At 34.6% G+C, this 22288-nt stretch overlaps 1 protein-coding gene across 3 annotated transcripts in view; it reads left to right on the top strand.

The window, feature by feature from the left end:
* Positions 1-20911, top strand: part of PIBF1 (progesterone immunomodulatory binding factor 1) — a 122112-nt gene extending 101201 nt beyond the window's left edge. For all 3 annotated transcript variants that reach the window (XM_072032500.1, XM_072032501.1, XM_027472963.3), the window contains 2 exons: positions 18483-18662; positions 20583-20911. In XM_072032500.1, coding sequence (XP_071888601.1) covers positions 18483-18662; positions 20583-20639 — 237 coding nt within the window. In that variant the 3' untranslated portion in view covers positions 20640-20911. The remainder of the gene's footprint in view (positions 1-18482; positions 18663-20582) is intronic.
* Positions 20912-22288: the final 1377 nt, after the last annotated feature.

Raw genomic sequence — 22288 nt, 5'->3', positions numbered from 1 at the left:
GCAACTCTCCTAGTGCAATCTTAGAAAAGATACCTTATCACTTATTCTAATACCATTATTTCCACAGAAACCTGACTATTCACACATCCTGAAGTCCTCCCACTCCACCTCCAAAACTCTTCTCCATCTCATTTCCTTGCTATTGCTCAAAATTCCCTCCTTAGATCGGTACACCAAAACTCATCTCATGAATTCATCCAAAATATTTTGTCTGTGCTAACCACTTTAAAAAAAAAACAAACAACTTTTTTGATAGAAAGAAATCAAAATGATTTCACTGACTGCAGAGTTTAAGTGAGCCCTAACGTAAGTGAAAATTGTACTGTCTTTCTCCTGAGTGCAGATCTCAGATGTGAAACAATCACCTTAAATTAAAACAGAAAGAACACAAGTTCTTAACTTGTTTACTTTCTAGGCTAAATCACACTGGGTGGTCATCTGATGCAATATCTTCCCAGAACAGTTCTTACATTTAACCCTCTGAACTGATTGTAGTGCTTGTGAAGTTCCATGAATGGTGATTATAATACTCTAGTTACAGAAGGGAGTAATTGAACATGCTTCCCCAGAGTAATTTGCAGGTGGGTGTCGTTAACCCAGTAGGATCATCAGTAGGTGTATCAGGAGTGATCATTTGATAGCTCTTATTTCTGATGTCTTTATCTACATTGTACATTTAAATTTCAAATTTAAGACCGAGTCTGTTACACACATGCAGTTTGGATTTTATTTGGGTTTGCTTTTGTTTTTTTGCTATGAAACACACTGCTATCTATTAATATAATAGAAAATATTTTAAGCATTTTTAGATAATTTACAAGCCTGCAATTATGTTAATTATATGAAAAATAGTCTGAAGAAACTAGTGAATTAATTGCATAAAGGTATAGTGAACTTTCTGAATTTCCAATATAATAGGACCTTGGCAGATTGATTTCAAATTTAATTATTTCAAAACTTCCTACGCTCTCCTAAGTAGTGCTGCTCCCAGGTAGTCCTGCTCTCAAATACTCATGCCTTTGGTGCCTTGTTCTCCAGAACAGGTACTGTATTTTATTTCACCATCTTCAAAATCCTTTACTACTTGTTAGGACCATCAAACACTTGAGTCCTGAATCAGGTGTCAAGTATTGATCATCTTCATCAATTGAAGAGTGCTGTAGGAAGGATATTCATGGGAACATGCACCTTGTTACTCTAGGTATTGTGTATTATATATAGGTGGTCTCGTATCAACCAACATGCATTGCAGATGATTAAAGTGAGTAGAATATGATTAATAAAACAAAAATGTATAAAATGTCTGCCTCAAAGCAATGCAACATTATTTACATCCAAATAATAGCCCCTATGACTACCCACTTAAGCTGTTCCTGATGTGCAGCAGTTTGCTTCTTTGTGTCATTTCACTACTTAAAATTTTCTGACTGTGGCCAACAATGCAAATTGAGTGAGACAATGCTGAGTGAGACAGGCTTTATACAAAATAAGAAACCAAATACTTAAGTCTGCAACAGACTTCATCATGAATGCTCCTTGTACCCTGGAAGTTAAGAACTTGAGCAAGTATTTCCAAAGTTATTTCATTTTTGCCAAATTTCTTTTTTATACATGTGTCTGCTAAAAAATCGTCCCTATTAATTATATTATTTCACCTAACAGCAATAATATTCAAGTTACCCATGCAAAAAAAGAATATAAGTACTGAAAAAAAAGCATTAGAAATTGCATGTTTGGAGAAAGAAAACTAAGAAATGCTAGTACAGGGCAGAGCGGGGGAGAGGGGTGGAGGAGAAGGAGAAGAAAAACAATAAAAATAAGCTAAAGTTCTTTTAAGAAAATGTTTGGAGAAGTAACTTTTTTTTTTGCAGGAGGTGAGGGGGTGATTATGTTTACCTTATGTCATTTCTGTTTATTCCTAATGCAGCCTTTTATTTTTCAATTTTAATGCAGGCCTCTTCCAGTAAGCTTACTTTTTCTTGATTTATCTAAAAGGCAAATAAGTCATGCATTGAAATCTTCATGAAGGATAGGACAGCTTAGTTTACAATGAGTTTGTCTTCAAATAATTTTCTTTGCCATTTTAATAAAAAGTTATATCAGATATGAAGCAACATCACAGTTTCACAGTAAATATCCCTGCTAATAGAAAAACAAAAGGCTATTCTTGGACTAATAAAGACTAACTTCATTTAGACAGGGTGTTTTTAAATATAAGTAATATGCATTCTTCAGATTACATAAATTATTTGCAGAAATATGGATTACAAAATATGGATTACGGTTTTAAGTGCTACATGCTGTCATGTAATATCACTATCAGTCTTGTTTAATCACTGTGCATACTGAAGTATCATTTCTTGCTAAGAATTACCTTGTTGCCCATGTTTGCAAGTAAGGACAGTAGAATTCTTGAATAGATAAACCCAAGATATTCATACTTGATATAAACTAAGGTTTTAAGTGTGTTAAAAGTACAAGCAAAACAACAAAATAATGTTAATGCTGTCTTACGGTGACATGTTTCAATAAGTAGATAGTTTTGATTTAAGGTTTTCCAGCCTGTGTGGTCTCAGGTTGTAGTAACTCTTTTTAATGAAATGTTAGAAGGTGGGTGGCTGTTTTTGGTGGGGGTTAGTTGTTTTTGTTTTTCATTTTCATCTCCTTGTGATATCAGCTGGATTCATAACCCTTGATTTGGAGATACTGATAGCATTTTGTAAGCTTTTTGGATAAAGAATTTACATTTATGCTTAATCTTAGTTCACTTTTCACTTAATTTTGGAAGAAAAAACTTTAATATTAAACTCTGAATCTTGGCAGAATCCATACAGGGCTCTTATGTGAGTTTTTTATTACAGGAAAAAAATGACACTACATATTATTTCATGTAATAAAATAGTTCATTATTTCAAATTATGTAGACTAAGCTAATTTGATTATTACTATATTTTGCTGTGGAAATTAAAATGAAAAGTGGTCATTTGACTATGTGCATTCTTAAAAAGTTAGGTCACCTATGTGGGAGAAAACCAAGATTTTTTATTTTATTAATTTTTAATTATTTCTTGGCCTTCTATTTCCTTTTTTTTGTTGTTGATTAATTTCATAAATGAATGGGGAAGACATTTTAATACAGTTTCTCATGTAAATCATTGAGAATCTGCTGGTACAGTAAACATTTCTATGGATTTCTTCTTTGTATGGATAAATGCAGATTTTATTACTTGAGAACAGGTTCAGTGGCATCACTGAGAACAATCTGTAACCAGAATCATGCTGGATGATTGTGATATTTTTAGAGGTTCACGACTATGGCCTTCACAGTGCTGCTGTCCTTTCTGAGCTATCAGAAGGAATTGGGGTGTGCGGTACTGCGATGCCATTTGTAAGCCCCTCAGTGCATGATATTGAGTACAGTTAGTACAGCCAAATTTTTCAGCTGATTTCTGACTAAGAAACTTTATGTTTTGTCAAGATAACCAATAGGGTTTGTAATTGTTTTTCCAGATCCAACAGAAGAGCATAAAACATTGTTTGAAAGAACAATGGAGTCTCCCATTAATAACCTCCAGTGCTCTTTTTTTTTTTTTTAGGATATTTCATATCCAGACTTTTTTTGTATTATTAGTTGTAGTCTGTGCTATCTTTTTAATCAGCTGAACTTTCGACCCTCTATCTTTATCTGTGGTAACCAAACCACACACATAAGAAACTTGTGCTCTTGATTCATCCCACTCTATGTTTCGTCTTATACCCCAAAATGCAGCCCCTCATTAAATTTGTATAGTCAGAGGGGCACGAAAAGGAAAGATGTTCCTTCAGAGAATAAATCAGAATGAAATTACCCCTTATGCCTGAGCTGACCCAATGGTCAGCTGCCTTGCCTCTTTGCTCCTAGTTTCTCCTTCTCTATCCTCATCTTGCACCAGCTCTGGCACTTCTCTAACACTGCACTCGGACCTCTCAGATCACTAAACAGAAACCTAACGTGACCCCAAAACCAAAAGTGAATTGCTATCTGTTAGTTTAGCTTGTTTGAATCACCTTTGAAAAGGGTCCAGCAAGGAAAAGGGCAAATAAAAAGGCTGATATGTCAATATCACTTACATGGGGAAGAGAGGGCGTAGGCATTTGTGTCCAGAACTGCAGAGCAGAGCATACGGAATTTCTGTGCCATCCTTCGTCTGCATCCAAACTGCATCCTTTCCTGCATGTAACAGTAATCTATAACTTATAGGTGCTAAAGGGCATTTCTCTGTAGTGCTAAAGTTAAGTGGGATGAATCCACTAACACTGTTCAGCTGAAGCTCTTGATTCATGATTCCCTTTTATCTGTTTTTCTTTTTCTTCAATTCCAACAGTCAGCCTTTGACTAAAAGAAATATTTACCGTGAGCTCTCTGATCTTGGCTCTTCCAGTGCCTTTCATGGTTGATGCATTTGTTAGTATTTTGGAACATCAGAAGTGCAATTTTAGACTTTATCCATTGGCGTATAACCCTCAGATAAAAACTTGGAAGGGCAGTCTGTCAGCGCTCAGATATTTGGCAAGAAGCTTTAGCAATCATTTTCTGAGGTTACATTTAAGAGGTTATAAATTCACTATGCTTTGATGTATGGCATTGTACTATTTCTTCAGATATTTAAGATGCAAGCTTATTGTAATGCAAGACTGTGCAAACGTATAGAAATTAATTTCTAAAAACTTGAAAATGAACAAAGTGTTGTTTACCTTTTTAATGTGGGATTCATAATCCATTGTGTTTGAAAAACAGAGCAACTGTTATGAATGTGTTTTTTTGATGTTTTATAGAAATATTCTAGGAGGCATGAAAAGAAACAAAAGTGAGACAGTGACGTAAGAGACAGCAATAGAAAGCTTTTAAATAGGTATTCATCTGAGAGTGAAGAACAGTTTCAATTTGTATGAATATAGGGGAGATAAGTTACACTACTTTTTTAACTGCTAGAATTCACCTGTGTGCAATATACTCTGCCAGCAGTCATTTTTAATCTATAAAAGTATAACTAATAATTTGAATCTATTCTACTAAGAAGTAAAAGGGTAAAATTTATAAAGTTAGCCATGCAAATGAAGCTTTTCTATAATATTCATTTATTTCTTTATGCCGACACGCTTAGTTTTCAGGACATGAATATTATACACGGGTTGAAAAGATATGAAAACCTGCTGAGATTTTATCTCCTTTACACATCTGTGCACTTGTAGTACATTAGCAGCTGTGCATACAAGTGACAGAATGTAAACTTGCTGAACTAGTCACCTGCCTTATTGACACATTCATGTGTTACTGTGCCAAAGCTCTTCCAGTTAAGTTAGCAACCAGAAAACGGGTTCTGGCTGTCTTCAGCGGGACAAAGTAGAAAAAGTGTAGTAGTAGTTTACATAAACCTATTTGATATCAACCAGTTAAATGGATACAAACACATGGGGCTTGATTGCTGTTTGTTTACTTAAATCAATTTAGCTTATGTCAGTAAATTGTTGTGTCGCTCGAATTGAGGGCTAAATCTACCTAAATACATGTGCCTGAATTAGTATGAGTCATAGCCCAGACCAAGTTAAAAGTTATTTAGGTTAGCAGTTGCAAGATCCCATATTTTTAAAAACTAAGTATAAAAAACTCCTATTTAGCTGTTCTTTCTGAGAATAGTCTACTCAGGTTAATATTAAAACACTAATTGCCCAAGCGACTATTATGTTGAACTTGTATACTGATTGGCAGGTCAAAAGCTTTCCAAATCGGAAGTACAACTCATCATTTATGAATAAACATAATGCTTTTCTCTGCTTCCCTGAAACCTTTTCCAGGTTTTCACTGTTTCTAAACAGTATGTGAAAATACTGCTGTTTAGTAACTATTTCTCTGTCCTTCATCACAGTAACTGAAGACCTCACAAATACTACCCTTGCAATGTAAAGCAGAAAAGTGTTATTAACCTTGTTTTGCAGAAGCAGCAAACACAGTGAAAGAAATAGTGGCTTGCCCACAACTCCACAGAGTTTGTGGTAAGGCTTAAGCCAAGAGTTCATGTGTGCTAATGCAGTGTCATAATCACAGACATTCTTCTTTCCTTATATTTTTCAGATGAAAGGCATGAAAAGAAAATCTCCTCGGTGTTTATTTTTCCTTACTAGATGTGAATTACCCCTTTTTTTTTTTTTTTTTCCAAAGTTATATTCTTATATGTGAATTCATTGTCATTTGGAAGTAATTTCACAAACTAATTACATTTTTACTTTGTATTTTTATGAGAATTTACATTGACATTAATTTTTTAATCCATGTCTCCTGAAAAGGCCACTTTCCAAAGTCCTGTGCGTTTCTTAAAAAACAAATTTAACAGTGTTTTATTATTATTTGAATAATAATAAGTCTACTGTAATGTAGACTTATTTAGTTTTCTGAGTCAATATGGAACACTTCAGAACCTCAGTTCTTAGTTTGGGTCTTTGTTCTAGAAGTCACATCTGTACTATGAAAGGCTTATCCCTCTTCCTAGGCTTAAGTAGCACAGCCAAATCAGCTCCATACTGCTTGTGACTGTTGTCGTCTAGACCAGACTAGCTGTGTCCACAGCAGTCTTTTCTAGGCTCATGTGATGGTTATGTTACCCTAACAAAGATGTTCTTTCTTTTGGATTTTTTGTTTTAATTGAAAGTATTCAGAATAATGTAAAGTTTAAATATAGCTTGAAGGCACACAATGTGTTTGAGGATGAAAAGCCTGCTGGGATAGTGTTGGGAGACTTCGCAGAACCAAAGGCAACTCAGGTGCAATTTCACCTATCCTTCCTTTCGAGAGTAATGAACTGCTGAACAGGACTGAACTATTCCTAATCATACATAGGTGAGACCTAGATGAAAGCATCCAAAACAACCAGGGAGCAAGGTGATGTTTGTGCACTATGGTTTGATAGGGTTCAGTGCTCCAGCTCCTTGCTGTTCTGTTTCTCAGTCCTGATATATCCAGAGAGATTGGCTCATACTGTCCTTAGCCGTTTTTACAGAATTCTGGTTGTCTTTATTTTCAGCTAGTTCTTAAAAATACAGCTTCTTTAAAAGGAAATTTCTTCACTAGCTGGAAAAAAAAAAAGAAGAAAATTCATTGCCAGCTAGAGCTCTTATGTGAATGAGATTAAAAGTGTACCGTGTTTTGTCCAAGCAACCAGGATCTGATGGGACAAAAGAAAGAGAGAAACATAAGGCAGCATTGCACAGATAATGGGTAAGAACAGAGGAAAAGGTAAAACAAATGAGAGTTAGATGAAGTTAAGAACAGAAAATAGTTATTTTCTTATCCTCAAAGTGTTGAAAGCAATGTCGGATTTTTGCTTTTTTAATAGATGGTTGCCAAATGCATTTTCCAAAGTGTGTATAAGACTGGAGGGAGTCCATGTGATTGGGCAGGAGAAACAGCTACTAATTAGTCCTATTAGGATATGCATAGCTTGTTAATGGCTCTATTAATGGCTCTAAGAGTGTTTTTTAAGAGAACTTCTATAAATAAGCAGGCTAAGGTTCCCAATGATTTCTGTAAGTCTTGATGAATATTAGACTTTAAACATGGACTAAACGTGGATTACCAGAAGCATTTGCAATGCCGTGACATTGTTCTGGAATTTTAATGTTTCTGGAGTCTGAGAATCCAGTAGTCTGTGTGCTAGCACCTACACATCTATCTTATGCCAGTATCCTGCACAAAACCCTATTACTTCTCAATAGTTATCCCATTATCTGGGACTGCAAAAGTGAAAGGAAGGATGGGTGCTTTTATTCTTTTCCTCTTCTGAGGAGAAGCAAAGTCTTGTGATGTCTGCGCTTTACCTTACTTTGATCAGTTACTGTTATATTCTCACATTTATCTTTCTTACTTTCGTATTCCCTTACAGTGAGGGGATGTCCCTCACTGCTAGATTTGCTACTCCCACCATTTCTTTCCATCTCCACAGTGACCTTGAGGATTCCAGATGAGTTTTCATCATTTAATTATTAGTCGTACTTTAAAGTACGGCTAGGTCTATCCTTAGCTGTAATTAAGTTATGATGAAGAAGATTGACTAGAAGTAACTTAGGACAGAAGTCCAGTGTATGGGTTTTAGGAACCTGGAGAGTAGCAACAGCTGCCATCTGCAAAAACAGAGGTAGAGAGAAGTTCAGAGGCTCATAAAAGTCTTTGGAGTCACAAGGGGGAGGGCAGTACGTGTTTAATCAGGGATGGAAGCTTACTGGATGAAAGGAGAAAACTGCTTTGTTGGGGGAGAGGGGAAGGAAGGGGTATCTGCAGGGGTTGGAAAGATAGGATTGAAAAGAAGTGATTGGTAACAGGTGCCTTCAAACAGTCTCTAGTTCTGTTTCTTTACCCTCTTTTCTGTTTAAAAGATTGTACACGATAATGTCAAAATTATATGTGTTTCCAAAGTGAATGACTTCCTGCTCATCTATGTGCTGCAACTTGTTTTATATAAAAAAAAATGCTGATGTACAATGCTTAGCTCTCTTTTTAAATGTTAAGCCACAAAGTAATTATCATTTTTCTTATGCTACGTTTATGTTCCAAGATTCTAGTTTCTATTAATGTTCTGCATGTTTTCTAAGTAGATTACAGGGACATTTCTGCATCACAAGTAAGCCCTGGAGCTATTCTCAGCTTAAAGCTTCGAGAAACAAAGTGACATTTACATTGCTAAATGAGTGTAGAGAAGTTTCTAGCTCATATTTTACAAGGAAAAATATGCTCTTAAGCAGTATTCCTCATTTTTGTTATCTGTTTTGTTGTTGTCAAGCTTTAATAAAGTTTGAATTCCAAACAGTACTGAATTTAGGGGGAGGAAGGATTTATCATTTGGGTACATTCATTCTCTTCTTGAAGCTGTATTATTCAGAATGTCTTACTAACTTTTACAGATATCCTTCAAAGAATTATCTTTAAGTTTGCAGTGGTATACAGTAAACATCTGTGTATTAAATAGTGATTTCTAGTCAGAAATTCTTTTTTTTCTCAGAATCTGAGAAAACATGATAGTAACACAGGATTTATTAATGTCAATTAAGTAAATCCAATATAAATACGCTTTTACTCTCAATAATAGAAAGTTTCATAGGCAAAATGCAGTTCATGGATTATGAGATGGAATTGGCATGTGCGTTTTAAATGATATATTTTTGACAGAGACAATATTACTTAGTGATAGACATTTAAACAAGAAACCACTGGCACTAGGGTTTTCTGAACATTTAACTAATATTTTGTTATATTCAGTTTTATAGCCTTGGCTATGAATATTTCAGCCACGTTCTGCTGGTTACACAGCTGTGTAAAATTTTATTTTTGATCACTTTATGGTATCATTTGAATACTGCTAAATGGAAATTGAATTTAAATACTTCACAAGAAATACCAAAGATGGGGAGAATCAAGCTATAGTAATATGTTACACTGTTGGGAAATCCATGAAATGTTTCATGATAATATATGCTAATACGGCTGTTTTGACATACTAGCATTTTTAGCATGTTTCATTTAAGAAGACCTTACTCTAGAAATGATAGTTTTTATTAAATTTGTATTTGACTAAATGTCACAATAACTCAGATTAAAAAAATACTTGGGAGTTTAGTCTTCGTTATTTAGTCTTTGTTATAATTATAAATATATTTTTTTATCTTTAGTGCACAGTGAAAAAAATTCCAAAATTTAACATGCAAATTCTGAATTATGAGACAATGTATTTCCTGTTTTTCTTAAGAAATTGGAAATATTTTAACTGTTAAGAAAAAATTGAAACATGCAGCTGAAATAGAAGTATCTGAAAGATGGAAGCTGTTTCCTGTAATGACTGTGCCATTTTATTGTTGCTATAGTTCTAATGTGTGCTCACCTTATAAAACTGGAAGTAGTTGGTAGATCCATTTAGTCACAGATCTATCCGTTCACTTTAAGATTTTATATGCACGTGGATGTAGAGAACTCCTGAATTAAGTGTAGTGCGGAGAAGCTATCAACGTCCTGCATATGGTCTGGCATCCTTCCATCACCCCGTTATCAGGTTCATTTGTTTGATCAGAACATTTCATACTGTATTCCAGCTTCCAGCTTTACAATGTGTATCCATGTGCCTAACATGACCATATGTTCCAATCTCACACGAGAATTCTTGCTGACTTCTGATATTTCCAGTACAGCTGCAGCAGAGGATGCAGCTATGTCAAATACACTCCGCCTTACATGAGGGTTTAAACCATGATGTGTGGAGCTTTCTTAATTGGATAGATGGTTGTTAAAATCTCCTTGGAGATCCGGCATGCATGTGGGTTTTACTCCTGATGGGCACACAACCAGAGCATTCCACTGTCGATGCTGAATTTGCACCATTCATGCCGCTGCATCCTACCCATCTGCAATCCTAAACAGTGGAATGAACTTACCATTTGCTTCATTTTACTCTCTGCTGCATCAAAATACATCTTCTGTAGTGTATTTCTCAACTTTCACACTTTTCATCATTAATAAGGTTAGCATTTTCAATTCTGTGCTAATGGAGTTGGTGACTTTTCCACTCTCTGCCAAAAAAAGGAAGACAGCTCTTTCCAGGGTGAGGGCCCTTTTGTGATGTTTCTCTAGCTGTTTGGCAAAAAATAAAACCCATGAGGAACAGTTCTAAAGCAGTTCTTTATGGGAATTGTCAGTATTTCTAAAGAGAAAACATTCTAGGTACTACTTTTGTTTTTGAGTCTCATTCCTGGTCAATGACACATACATATCTCCTTTCTCTGAGTGCACTCCTCAGTTAGAGTAACATACTGAAACTTTGTCTTCACAGCACTTCACAGACTTTGCGCAAGCCACAGCATAGATTGAAAGGTGGAATCGGGTTGTATTTCAGTTCTGTGGTCTGTTCTTCAGAAATACGTCATTGACTTGATGGTCTATGCCAACAGCCTGTAATAGAAGACTGTTTGTTCACCTCCCTTTTAACTGGTGATCTCTGATGATACTAAAGAGTATTACCAGTGCAAAGATGATTTAAGATGTTCTTGTTAAGTCAAGTAACAAGGCAGAAGAGATGGATCTTACGCAATTTTAAAAACTTAGATATCTATGTCTGAAAGTCATCTAGGGATTTGTAGTCAGAAAGAAAAACAGGCACAGTTAAGGTGTGATTCACCATATCCTCATTTAAAATCAGCAAAATGAGTTGCTAATTATGAATCTTACCAACAGCTTTAGAGAGGAGTCAGACAAGTTGGTTTGCCTGTGTTTAAATGTCATTTCTGAAGTTGTCTGAAGTTCAGTGTGAGGAAGTCCACCAAGTATTTGGTCACATGTTCCAAAGCCAATTACAACCAGAGGTCTCAGAAAGATCCCTCTCCATCTTAATATCAGCTGGTAAACAATACTACTTTACTTTTAATACACTCTTAATTTCCACAGGAAATCACAGTAGGAATCTGAGAGGGATCAGAGTAAGAAAATTCAGAGTTCATGAGGGACAATATTCTTAGTGTTTCCTCTACCATCACCTTATATGCCCATCAAGCTTGACCTTACTGAGCACTCCGAGACAGACAACTGTGAATCCAGTTCCTTCTGAGCCATCCTGCCCTACCCATTTCCAGATTTAGATCACTTTCGCTTGAGAAGAAGTTACAGGAAGTATAAAACTGCTTTTTCTCTGAGGCCTTCCAAAAACATTTGGATACTGAACATGAGCTTTTAATTCTTGGAAGACTGAGAAATCAATTCAGAAATGAATTGATTTACAAAACACTACCAAATGGATATAGCATTGTTAAGTGTCATTTTTGGTTTCTTGAATAAGTATTCTTTAACATACCCATAACCTCTTTTGCTGAATTCTGCCTTTTCCGGTGACTTGTTTGAGGACTACAATAGCTGCCTAAGCTGGAGAGTATGTGCATGCGAGGAAAGATTTCATTGACCTAACACAAACATGTTTTTCATCCCAGTACAGCTGTCTTCCCTCACTTGCATGTTCTGTTATAGCTGTTGTTGTTGTTATTTTAAAGATTAAAGTATGGTCAGAGTAGTCACTAGACTGCAGTACAGTCAACTGCTCTTGGACCTAAAGACAATGCTGTAATCTCTCAAGTTTCTCCAGACTGGATACATATTTTTATTTTGCGTTATTATTTAGCCACATGGGGACCATATGGTAGTTAAAGTGAGGAATACAAGCTTTCCCAAGATGCTCCTGAACATACATGCTTTACTCTAACAATATGTAAGACTAACAGATCGAGGGGAGTGGGAGGTGACACATCTACAACCATTGTCTCAGTGCTTGACTCACATATTCTGAGAGATTTTAAGTTTTGATTAGCATTTTTGAGAAATTAACCCCTCTGGTTTTATCCCTCTTTCAGCTGATTTTCCTTTTTTTTGTCAGCGAAATTGGCTTTCTTGTTTAAGGTTCATAGTATTTAGTGCCTCTTCTGTGTTTCCATTCTTTTACTGGGAATTTATGCTGCTTTCTTCTCTGGGAACACTTGTCAGTCATCAAAATTCAGTGGTTCTGCCAGAATCTGATGGATTTTCTAGCACAGTAATTTCATGTTCGGCATCCACAATAGACATGCTCTGCTTCAAAATGGAGTTCTAATCCAAGGCAAAGTTTGTAGTCATAAATTCTATTTGTAAAACTAAAAGTAGAATACTTTTTGTCATCATAAAGGTTCAGATAACTGTGCTGTTGTTAAGGGTCACTTTTGCTTTAGAAGATATTTACCTGGGTGCAGTAATTGTGGCTTTATTGTATGAGGAGGGAGGCAGATGGACCCACTACCTGCTTCTGTGATGATTTTAATGCTATGAACAAACATTAAGTTTATTATCAGAATAAATCTGTCTTCAGTCCAGAAATACAGGTGTCTCTCCCTACTGAGCATCTTTGACCTTTCAGTTTGGTCTATGTAAATTTTCTTTTCAAGATGATTGTATGGAGAGTATTTGAAGGTGCAAGGCATCCCTGCATAAAATAAGAAATGATGTTTATGTAATTGATTCCTGTAAGTCAGTTGCATTTTCTTAACACATTTCTTGTTTTGCATCTGCTTCCAGAGCATGATATGTAATATATTTAATTTTATTTGCTTATATAAATTGATTTTACAGGTTTTATTTATTATAATTATACACACATATAATGTTAAGGGCCTTTACAAGCTGTTGAGTGCACAGAGGGGGATTCTTTCTTGCTTTGATTATAGTTACATGACAGAGTAAGAAGAAAAATCCTCAGGCTTCTTGATGATCCACTGAAAAAAATTAAATTACTGTTTTGGTAAATAGCCATTGAGCTTAATGTAGGCTTTTTTTTTTAATATATATATATACTTTATCAGTTATTTACTTGATAAAACAGCATTCTATTTTATGTCTCAGTCATGTTCAACATCAGGCGATTCCTTTTGTTTTTATTATGATTACTTAAAATAAGATTGTTATATTTAATACTATACTTATTTTGAATTTATTAGAACTCATTTGGGAAACGTAATTGGCTTTTCTGGTACAAGCATGTTTGAGCATGTATCAAGGACAACAAAAACACTGTTAACAGAGCTCTGTTTATAGAATCCATAACTCCAAATACATTTCTGCTTGATACTGCTGCCTTTTTAATTCCTGTGTTTGGTCGTCCCTGTCTTCTAATATTTAGTTGAAAGAATCAAATTTTGTCCTTCCTAATCCCAAACTGATCTTCTGTCTCTGTTCATGTAATTTATATTTCAATTATCCTTATAAACAGGTAAAAACAAGTTTAAATAAAATATAACTTTTACTTGCTTTAAGATCAAACATCATCACAGGAATCTCAAATTCTACTGAAATACGAATATGCAGACAGCATCTAACTATTTGCCTTTTTTACTTTACCTTTTGAAAATAATTGGCGCTTTGGTTTGTTTCCTTTAACATGGTTTAAAAGCTTGTCGGTTTTGATACTGTATAAAGTTTTTACAGACTGTTAAGAGAATTTAATCACAACAGCACTGATAGCATTCAGCCTAATAAACTGACAAGGTAGAATTAGGAAAAAATCCCAAAACAGAAAACATTTTAATCAAAGAGCAACATGGAGAATATTTGTGCCTATCCTTTGTCTACACATAAATATGTCATTTATCAATTAAACAAAGAGACAAACACTGGCATACAAAATGCCTTTTGCTAGTTTTAATTAAGAACGTTGGAAATCACAGCACAAAAATAAATAAATAAATAAATAAATTTAAATGGACAAGTCTGTTCTTCTGATGGTATTCACAATGCAGTATATGTTACCTTTCCTCAGCTCCCACTTTGTCACTCCCATTGTTCTCAGTCTGTTCATTCTAATCACTTATTTTGAATTCCAGCTACTAATTATATATGCAAAGGTCTCCGTGATTCTTTTATAGTTTAAGTAAGCTTCATTAAATGTGGGTAATTAAGTGGAATGTGGGATGTTAGATTGTTCTAGTATGAACCTGTGTGTGTTTATGAAAGCTTACATGATCAATGATGTGAGTGCCTGTTCTAAAAATGCAGTTCCTTTCAACACAGCAATTCAATACTTCAAATATGTGTGCGAGGTGAATTACAATTGCACATTGGCTACTCAGGATGAAGGATGTTTTAGGTGAAGTAGAAGGATGAGAAAAGTAAATGATGAGGAGAGTGAGGTGAGAAATGGATTCAGTCTATGACACCTAACTTTACTTATCTAAATGGAAGTGAGCATTCGTCCCTTTGCTTTACAGCAGCTTAGTCACTAGCAACCTAGTCAATATGTTAGTGCTATTACAACACAATTCAGCTGACATGCCAATAGGTGTCCACTTAGGTGTAATGGAAAATTAAATTCCTACCTCGTGTGTAGATACTTAAGTTTAGACATGTAAATGAAGGTGTTAAAAGCTTGAGCTAAAATTCCATGTGTCACACAGGTCATTACTTTGTTGTTTGTTTGTTTTTTGTATTTGTGCTGGTAGCCAGAGCAGGTTAGCATCCTTAAACAAAAAGTTTTCAGCTTTCTGTGGGCAGACTTTCAAAATATTTCATGATAGAGTGTGTCACTGATATTTATACGTGTGTGCAACAGTTGCTGTATATAAGCAGTGTTTTTGTCCCAGTTGCATACTTGAAATTTTCCCTTGCTTCATCTGAACCCACCTTTTCAAGCTAACTGCGTTGTTTTCCATTATCTGTATTGCCACATTCCCACAGAATATTCCTTAGGTGGGGACTGGGTGCTGGTGTTCCCAAAGTTAGGGGCAAGTGAGACCAAAGCTGTACTGCCAGCACAGCAAGGAGCTGGGTGAATCCACACACAGGTGTCAGGACACACAGTCCTCCCAAGAAGAATTGCTGTCTGGCTCTCCAAAGCAAAAGTCCTCAGACTTGGAAGCCTCAATACTGTGACACTCCATGGCTTAGATATAATGGCTTTCCTAATCCAGGAGCCAGCACAACAAGGTCTAAATAAATGGAGCAACTTTTTACTGGGGCAGATAATGCTAGGACAAGGGGAAATGGTTTTAAACTAAAAGAGAAGAAAGTTAGATCAGATGTTAGGAAGAAATTCTTTGCTGAGAATGTGAGTTGCCTTTGGTGAGGCACTGGCACAGGCTGCCCAGAGAAGCTGTGGATGCCCCATCCCTGGAAGTGTTCAAGGCCAGGTTGGGTGAGGCCCTGGGCAACTTGATCTGGTGGGTGGTGTCCCTGCCCATGGCAGGGGGTTGGAACTAGATGGTCTTTAAGTTTTCTTCCCACCCAAGCCATTCTGTGATTCTGTGACCTCCACAGAGGACTTGGGACATATAGAGCCTTAGCAACACTGTTTTTTCAGCACACTGAGGAACCAAGGTGAATAATGTAAGTGAACAATTTGCACGGGACTGCATTGACATAGAACTATGGACTTGATGTGGTAAAATTGTCCAAAAATTTCAACCATCCATTTCTCTTCACATCTTCCCTTACTTAGCTTATCCTGAAACTAATACGTCCTACACAAAAGATTATTCTTGTCCATTTTGAACCCTATACCTACTTTCCTCCTTTTTATTTCTGTTCAAAATGGAACAAATCCACATATTTCTCCTATGCACAATCTTCAAACCTTTTGCACTGCTAATTGTCCAGACCGAATTGTCAGCTTTTAGGATTATAAAATAGTATTGAATCATGGTAATGTGCTAACAGTGCCAGGTATTGCTACTGAATCTTTGTTTAGTATTTAAAAGTGAAGCTAAGAAATAAGATTGTGTTAAGGAGCATAGAAATCTTTAGAGATATGAGTAAAACTACTGCAGTTTGGGACAGAACTTTTTTGTCAATGTTACATGAGTAGAAAACTACAAATCTCTTGCAAGTGCTGTTCCAAATTTATTTTCTTGTGTAGCAGTAGACATAGTAGTGATTCTATTGGATTCAGTGTTTCCTGTGGTATTTTGCCAATTTTGTTAAGGTTTTTCTTAGTGAATGTGATTGTAGAACAAATATGAAGGCAGCTTGAACTAAATTCTCATAATAAATTTGGCTGTGATGCCAAATGAATTTATTCATTGTGGGCTAATTTGTCATCCCCACTCCTTGTCATTCCCTCCCATAGTTTCTTATTTGGGAATTCCACTGTTAGAGTGGAAGTTCATACTAGAGCTGACTCTCCAGAGCCTGTTCCAAGTCTGAAAAAAGGCAGGGCTGTCAAGTACAAGACAGACACTGGGAGGAGAGAAGACCTTAGAGTGCTGAGAGGATTTTGATATGAGAGAATTTGACCCTATGCATACAGGTTTCAACTCTGTTTCTGAAATAAATCTGCATGACAGTTTTGAGGTTTTGCCTTGTTCAAACGTGCAGCTATTTGGTTTACAGAATAACCAAGTTTAACTATAGGAACAGCACTTGTTAATGTCAAAACATTGTTTATGTACAATTTAATCTCCTCTGATAGCGTACTTATTTGCTATATACTTGCTTGAGTTATTTTCATCAAGAAATTCTGTCTATGTGTCGCTTTGGCAACATCTTTGCAGAGTTTACAACTTTGAAAAACATGTTGGCATCAGCTATGCAGTCCTTTCAAACAGCTGCTCTGCAGTCATGCTGTTTTAACATGCCACCACACATGGCTGAATTATGCAAATAGTTAATATTAAATGACTGAGATACAAGAACAATTTGTACACTCGATAAAGCTCATCCATGGAGTTTAACATCCATTCATAGAACTGAATTAGTGTGGGGCATTTTAAAGAGAACAACGTGGTTCTTTTGACTTTAGGTAAAATATTTGTATCTTGTATTAAAGGCAATAATGGACAGAGAGAAGCTATATGTCAAGAATGTTTTAAAAGGCTTTTCTTTTAAGTGTTTATTAATAATGCAATGAAAAAAGGATGTGCATCAATATAACTGGCAAGTGCTAAGAAATAAGTAAAAGCAAACGTTTGCCATTCAGCTATAAAATTGTAAAACTCCTTTGTTTTAAATGAGTTACCCTGTTCTAGTTTAGAGATAAGATAGGATGTTAATTATTGTGATGCTAATCTTTTAGTTTTCCTACTGACTTTGCTGTTCTTGGTTCTGCAATAATGAATTGTGAATCACAATCTGGAGGTAAAACAACAGATAAAACACTCTAAATTCTGTAACTTATAGTAATTATACCCATTACATGCTGGGGGAGAGAACATTAGGCACTAGAAGATGCAAGACAACAAAAGAAGACAGCCAATTAAAGTCACAAAGTATTATGAGTTTTCCTTTCTCCCTTTATGATACCAATTGAATAATGGATGCTTTCAGCTAAGTAGTATGAAAAGGCTGCTTTTTAAGTTAATTCAAATTGTTTATAAAGCAAATTATTAGAACATCCAAAAAAAACCTAAACATTTTCTTGTACTTTTGTTTTTCTCCTCCTCTGTTGGAACTTTTTATGTTTCATGAAGTTTCTTTTCCACCTGATCCCATTTTTGCTGTAGGTCCTCTTAAGGTTTTTCTCTGACTTTTCTAATCCAGATATAAAGACATATATATTTCTCGTAATATATTTATAAGGCTTCTGTGCAAGACCTAATGCTTGAAAGCACAATTTGTCACTGTCTTTCACATTAGATTTGTAAACTCCCTCTGCCTGACAAAACAAACTCAAAATAATTATTTTAAATTAAATGAAAGCTTAAGTTAAAAGAGATGCTGGGAGCACAATTAATGTTCTCCTTTACAGCATGTAAGCAATACAAAATTGGAGTTGTATAAATCCTATGTGACTTTTTCACTTTCTTACTTTTACTAGTATCCAATTAGTAATCATGTTAATGATGGTCATGCTTGTTGTATTTACTGATCCACTTATATTTCTTTTGGTGAATATAAATTCATTATTAACAAAATAGGTTCAAATATAATTTTACTGAATAACTTAGTGTTGTCCTTTTGTGGTTTATAGGAACTAGCCGTAATGAAACAGATTCTAATTAATCTTCATGGTAAACACAAGGAACAAAATTTGCCTCAGTCTAATATTGATGTAAAAAATACAACGGCAAAGAACATACTAAACCCTTTAGTAAAACTGCCACCAGAACATGAAGAAGAAAATATATTTACACCTAAGCCAACGTTATTTGTAAGTACTATACTAAGAGTAAGTGCCACAGGTTTTTTGATAATTTTCCTCACATTTTAGAACGAAAAAAAAAATAGGTTCATACTTCAAGGAGATATATAAATAATTCAGCTTAATATTTGCAGCTCTTTATGGTAATGTTTAATTTTGAAGAGATAAATTGCAGCTTATGATGTTATTTAGCTGTTTGGTAGTTTCTGCATCTTAAGTTCAAAGTAAACAAGATAAAAAAAAAAGTGATTGTAATGTTAGAATTATTTAGCAAAATTTTAATAGCTACAGAATAAGTATATAATTTTAAATCTACCCTGAGCATGAGTTGAATGTGTACATATATCACAAAGAGCATCGGTAAGAAAATAAACGTATTTATGTATATTCCTGCATATATTATATTCATGTATATGTATAAATTTATGGCCAGAGATTTTATCAGTTCTTTTACTAAAGAACTTTAATAAGTTCTTTACTAAGGTATTACAAAACCCTGTTTTATTCCTTTAGAAACTAAATGCTTGAATTTAAATACTTTAAGTTGCCTGCTTCAGATTTAGTGCTTCTAGTATTTGAAAGCTTCTGAAAAATAATTTAGAAGTTTCTTACTATGAGTGTGTCTCAACTGATAAATTTAATAAAGTTACAATGTTGAGTCACAACACAAATCATGACTCAGATTTACACTGCTTGGGGCTACCTTTAGGGTAGACTGGTTGAATCCACACGAAGTAGAATTCTACACCCTATTTTTTTTTTTACCTTTTTTTTTTTTTTTTCTATTTTTGTCCAAATATGTATCTTTTGTGATCCAGGATCTGAGTGGTTAATCTGTCCTGTCTTAGGGGTATAAAAATAATGTGGAAATCTAAAAAAAAAAAAAAAAAAAAAAAAGGTGCTTTGGCATGTTTTAATTGTTTCTCTTTGAAAAACTCTATCCTTTTCAGACTTTGGAGTAGGGAACTGGGGAACTGAAAATGGGCCAATGGCAGAATTTCTTACTAGATGGGGAAAGAATTTAGTAGTCCTGTGAAGAACCTGCCGATTTCATCCAATTTCTATAATTTTAAAAGTTTGTACAAATAAGCAGATTTATTTTTATAACTGAGAACTTAAAAAAGAGAGAAAGATGGATATTTAAATGTGTTGAGGATCCAAAGCCAGCTGAAATTGAAGATTGACTAGCTATTAAGTCTTGGAAGAAAAGAAATAGCAGACAGAAAACTGAACTAGAACAAACTTAGAGGCAGCAGACGGAAGAGACAGTACTCAGTAAAGTGCGAGTTTGTAGTGACCCCTGAATACAGAATAGTCCCTACCTTGTTGCACCTCCAAATTTTTAATTTTTTTTTTCTCTCTATAACAACCATTGAATTTGCCACAAGAACATTATGCTATCCTGACTGTGTAGCAGTAGCCCATAGGATTATGAAGGCAAGGAGATGTTGATCACAGATAATTCTCTACAATTAAAATACTTTCCACGTCGTCAGAAAACTGCTGAGTTCTTTTATTTCGGATTATAATTTTTGAAGAACTATATTTGTGCATGAAGTGTTGGTTAGTTATGGTACACGTAAGATGTCTTTTCTGAGTTCCATCCATTCTCAGATACAAAAGTATGATGATGGTATTTAGAATGAAATCTATTTATGGTACACTCAGCTCATGTTTTCATTGTGATCTCTATTTTAAAACAAATCCTTTATCTTATCCACTTGTTGTTACCTAGAAATAGAGAGGTTTTAATAAACATATATAGTAATAACAACCTAGAGTACATAGTCTTATTTTTAATTTATTTGAATTTGAGCAAAAAGTTAAATTAATGCTGCAGAGGAAGGAAAGAGACTTTAGTGTAGATTGCATGTTTTTGTCTAGACTTTCGATTTGTCTTACAATTAAGACATCTTTTATTTTTTACAGACAAATACAGAGGCACCTGTATGGTACAAGAAACTGCAGAAGAAAACATCACCGTAACATTTTTCCAAAAATATTCAAAAAAATCCTTTGGGGAGCTTTTCTTTAAAGAAAGATCTTTTCACCATAATTATGCCCTTTTTACCATAAAGGCAAACAGCTGTTCTGTTTTCAACTGTTATTTAATACCTGTAAAATGGTCTTATGCTTCATAAAATATTTTTTAGATTTGTCACATGAACAAAATGTGTGGAAATAATGCATGCAGTGATTTTACTAATATATATTTGAATTTTAAAAGATAAATAAACACTAGCATATTGTACACACAATCTGGGCTGTTAAATGGTGTCTTATTCAGAATGTTCAAATTAATGCATGCTTCAGGTTTTTTATATTGTTTTTCTTGGATCCTGTGTTTCATGCCACATTCCTTGCAACTATTCTGGCACACAGAAATCAAAAAAATATATTTACAAATTAGCATCAGAGTATATCCTACTTTCTTTGAAGGAAATACATCACGTCAAGTGAAAAAAAAATTATCAGCCTTGATTGGTTTAGTTTGTCAATTAATGTCATTTGTTTTACCAAACAGTCATTAAAAATCTTCAGATGAAGGAATAAAATACATCTTAGTTATCAGCTCAGATACTCACTGGGCTAGATATGCTAGCTCTAGTGTAATTGCGTCACTATAAAAATAAAAATGGAACCATGAATGTGAGTGCTGTAGCATGTAACAATGAAATGGACAACTTGACATTTATAATTGTATCAAAATAAACCCCATCTTCCAAGAATACTGTCTGCTCACCTCTTCCACTGCACTGTCCATTTAGACTGCAGAGAACGTCTCCAATGCTTGAAAGCACTTCTGACTGCATATGGTACATTTATATATGTGTGTGTATATATATATATATGTATGTATGTATGTATATGTATATATATCACATAAATATTGATGGCATTGTTTAAGTGACTGCATACTGAAAATATTCGGTACACATCAAATTTCATTTAAGAGGAATATTCCTTTTCTTACCTCCTGTTTCCTTGACAGTATGTCTTCAACTGATTCATGGTTCCTAGCTGGGCATGAACAATATATATACACTACGTTATATACTATATTATACTACAATCTATATGTATTAATATATATAAATATTGAGGTTATGATTGCTACCTATACTTTTATTCTTCGTTTTCTAAACATCAGTCTGAAGCAAAGTAATACTTCATATACTGCAGGTAAGCTTCAATTCCTCTATTTTTTTATTATTATTATTATATGCTAATTTTGAGAGAGTAAGATAAAAACACTAGCAATTGCACATCACAGGATTAAAATTTTGTTTCTGTGATTTTAAAATTTTGATTCTTTTGATTCAGGAGGCAAAGTGTGTAGACAGAGGTAATATCTTACAAGAATAACTTGTTCACTGAAAAAAAAAAACACTATAGCAATGTTTGGGCTCACATACATATCTGTACAGGCATTATTGGATAAACTTTGATTTCCTGAAGTGTAGAGCTTTCTCTAACATTTTTTTTTGTGAACAGAATCACATTTTTGCCTTTCATGTGAAACCACTCCCATATGCAGATATTAATTCTGTAACTGATATTTCATATGATTCACACACAGCCCATAGTTTAACTTCCCAGACTATTCTGCTTGTCTGTTATCACCCAATAATCAA

This window comes from Anas platyrhynchos, chromosome 1, assembly GCF_047663525.1.
Source record: "Anas platyrhynchos isolate ZD024472 breed Pekin duck chromosome 1, IASCAAS_PekinDuck_T2T, whole genome shotgun sequence".
NCBI classification, from domain to species: domain Eukaryota; kingdom Metazoa; phylum Chordata; class Aves; order Anseriformes; family Anatidae; genus Anas; species Anas platyrhynchos.
Note: the sequence above shows the minus strand (reverse complement) of the source record. Positions and strands in the feature narration are given on the sequence as shown.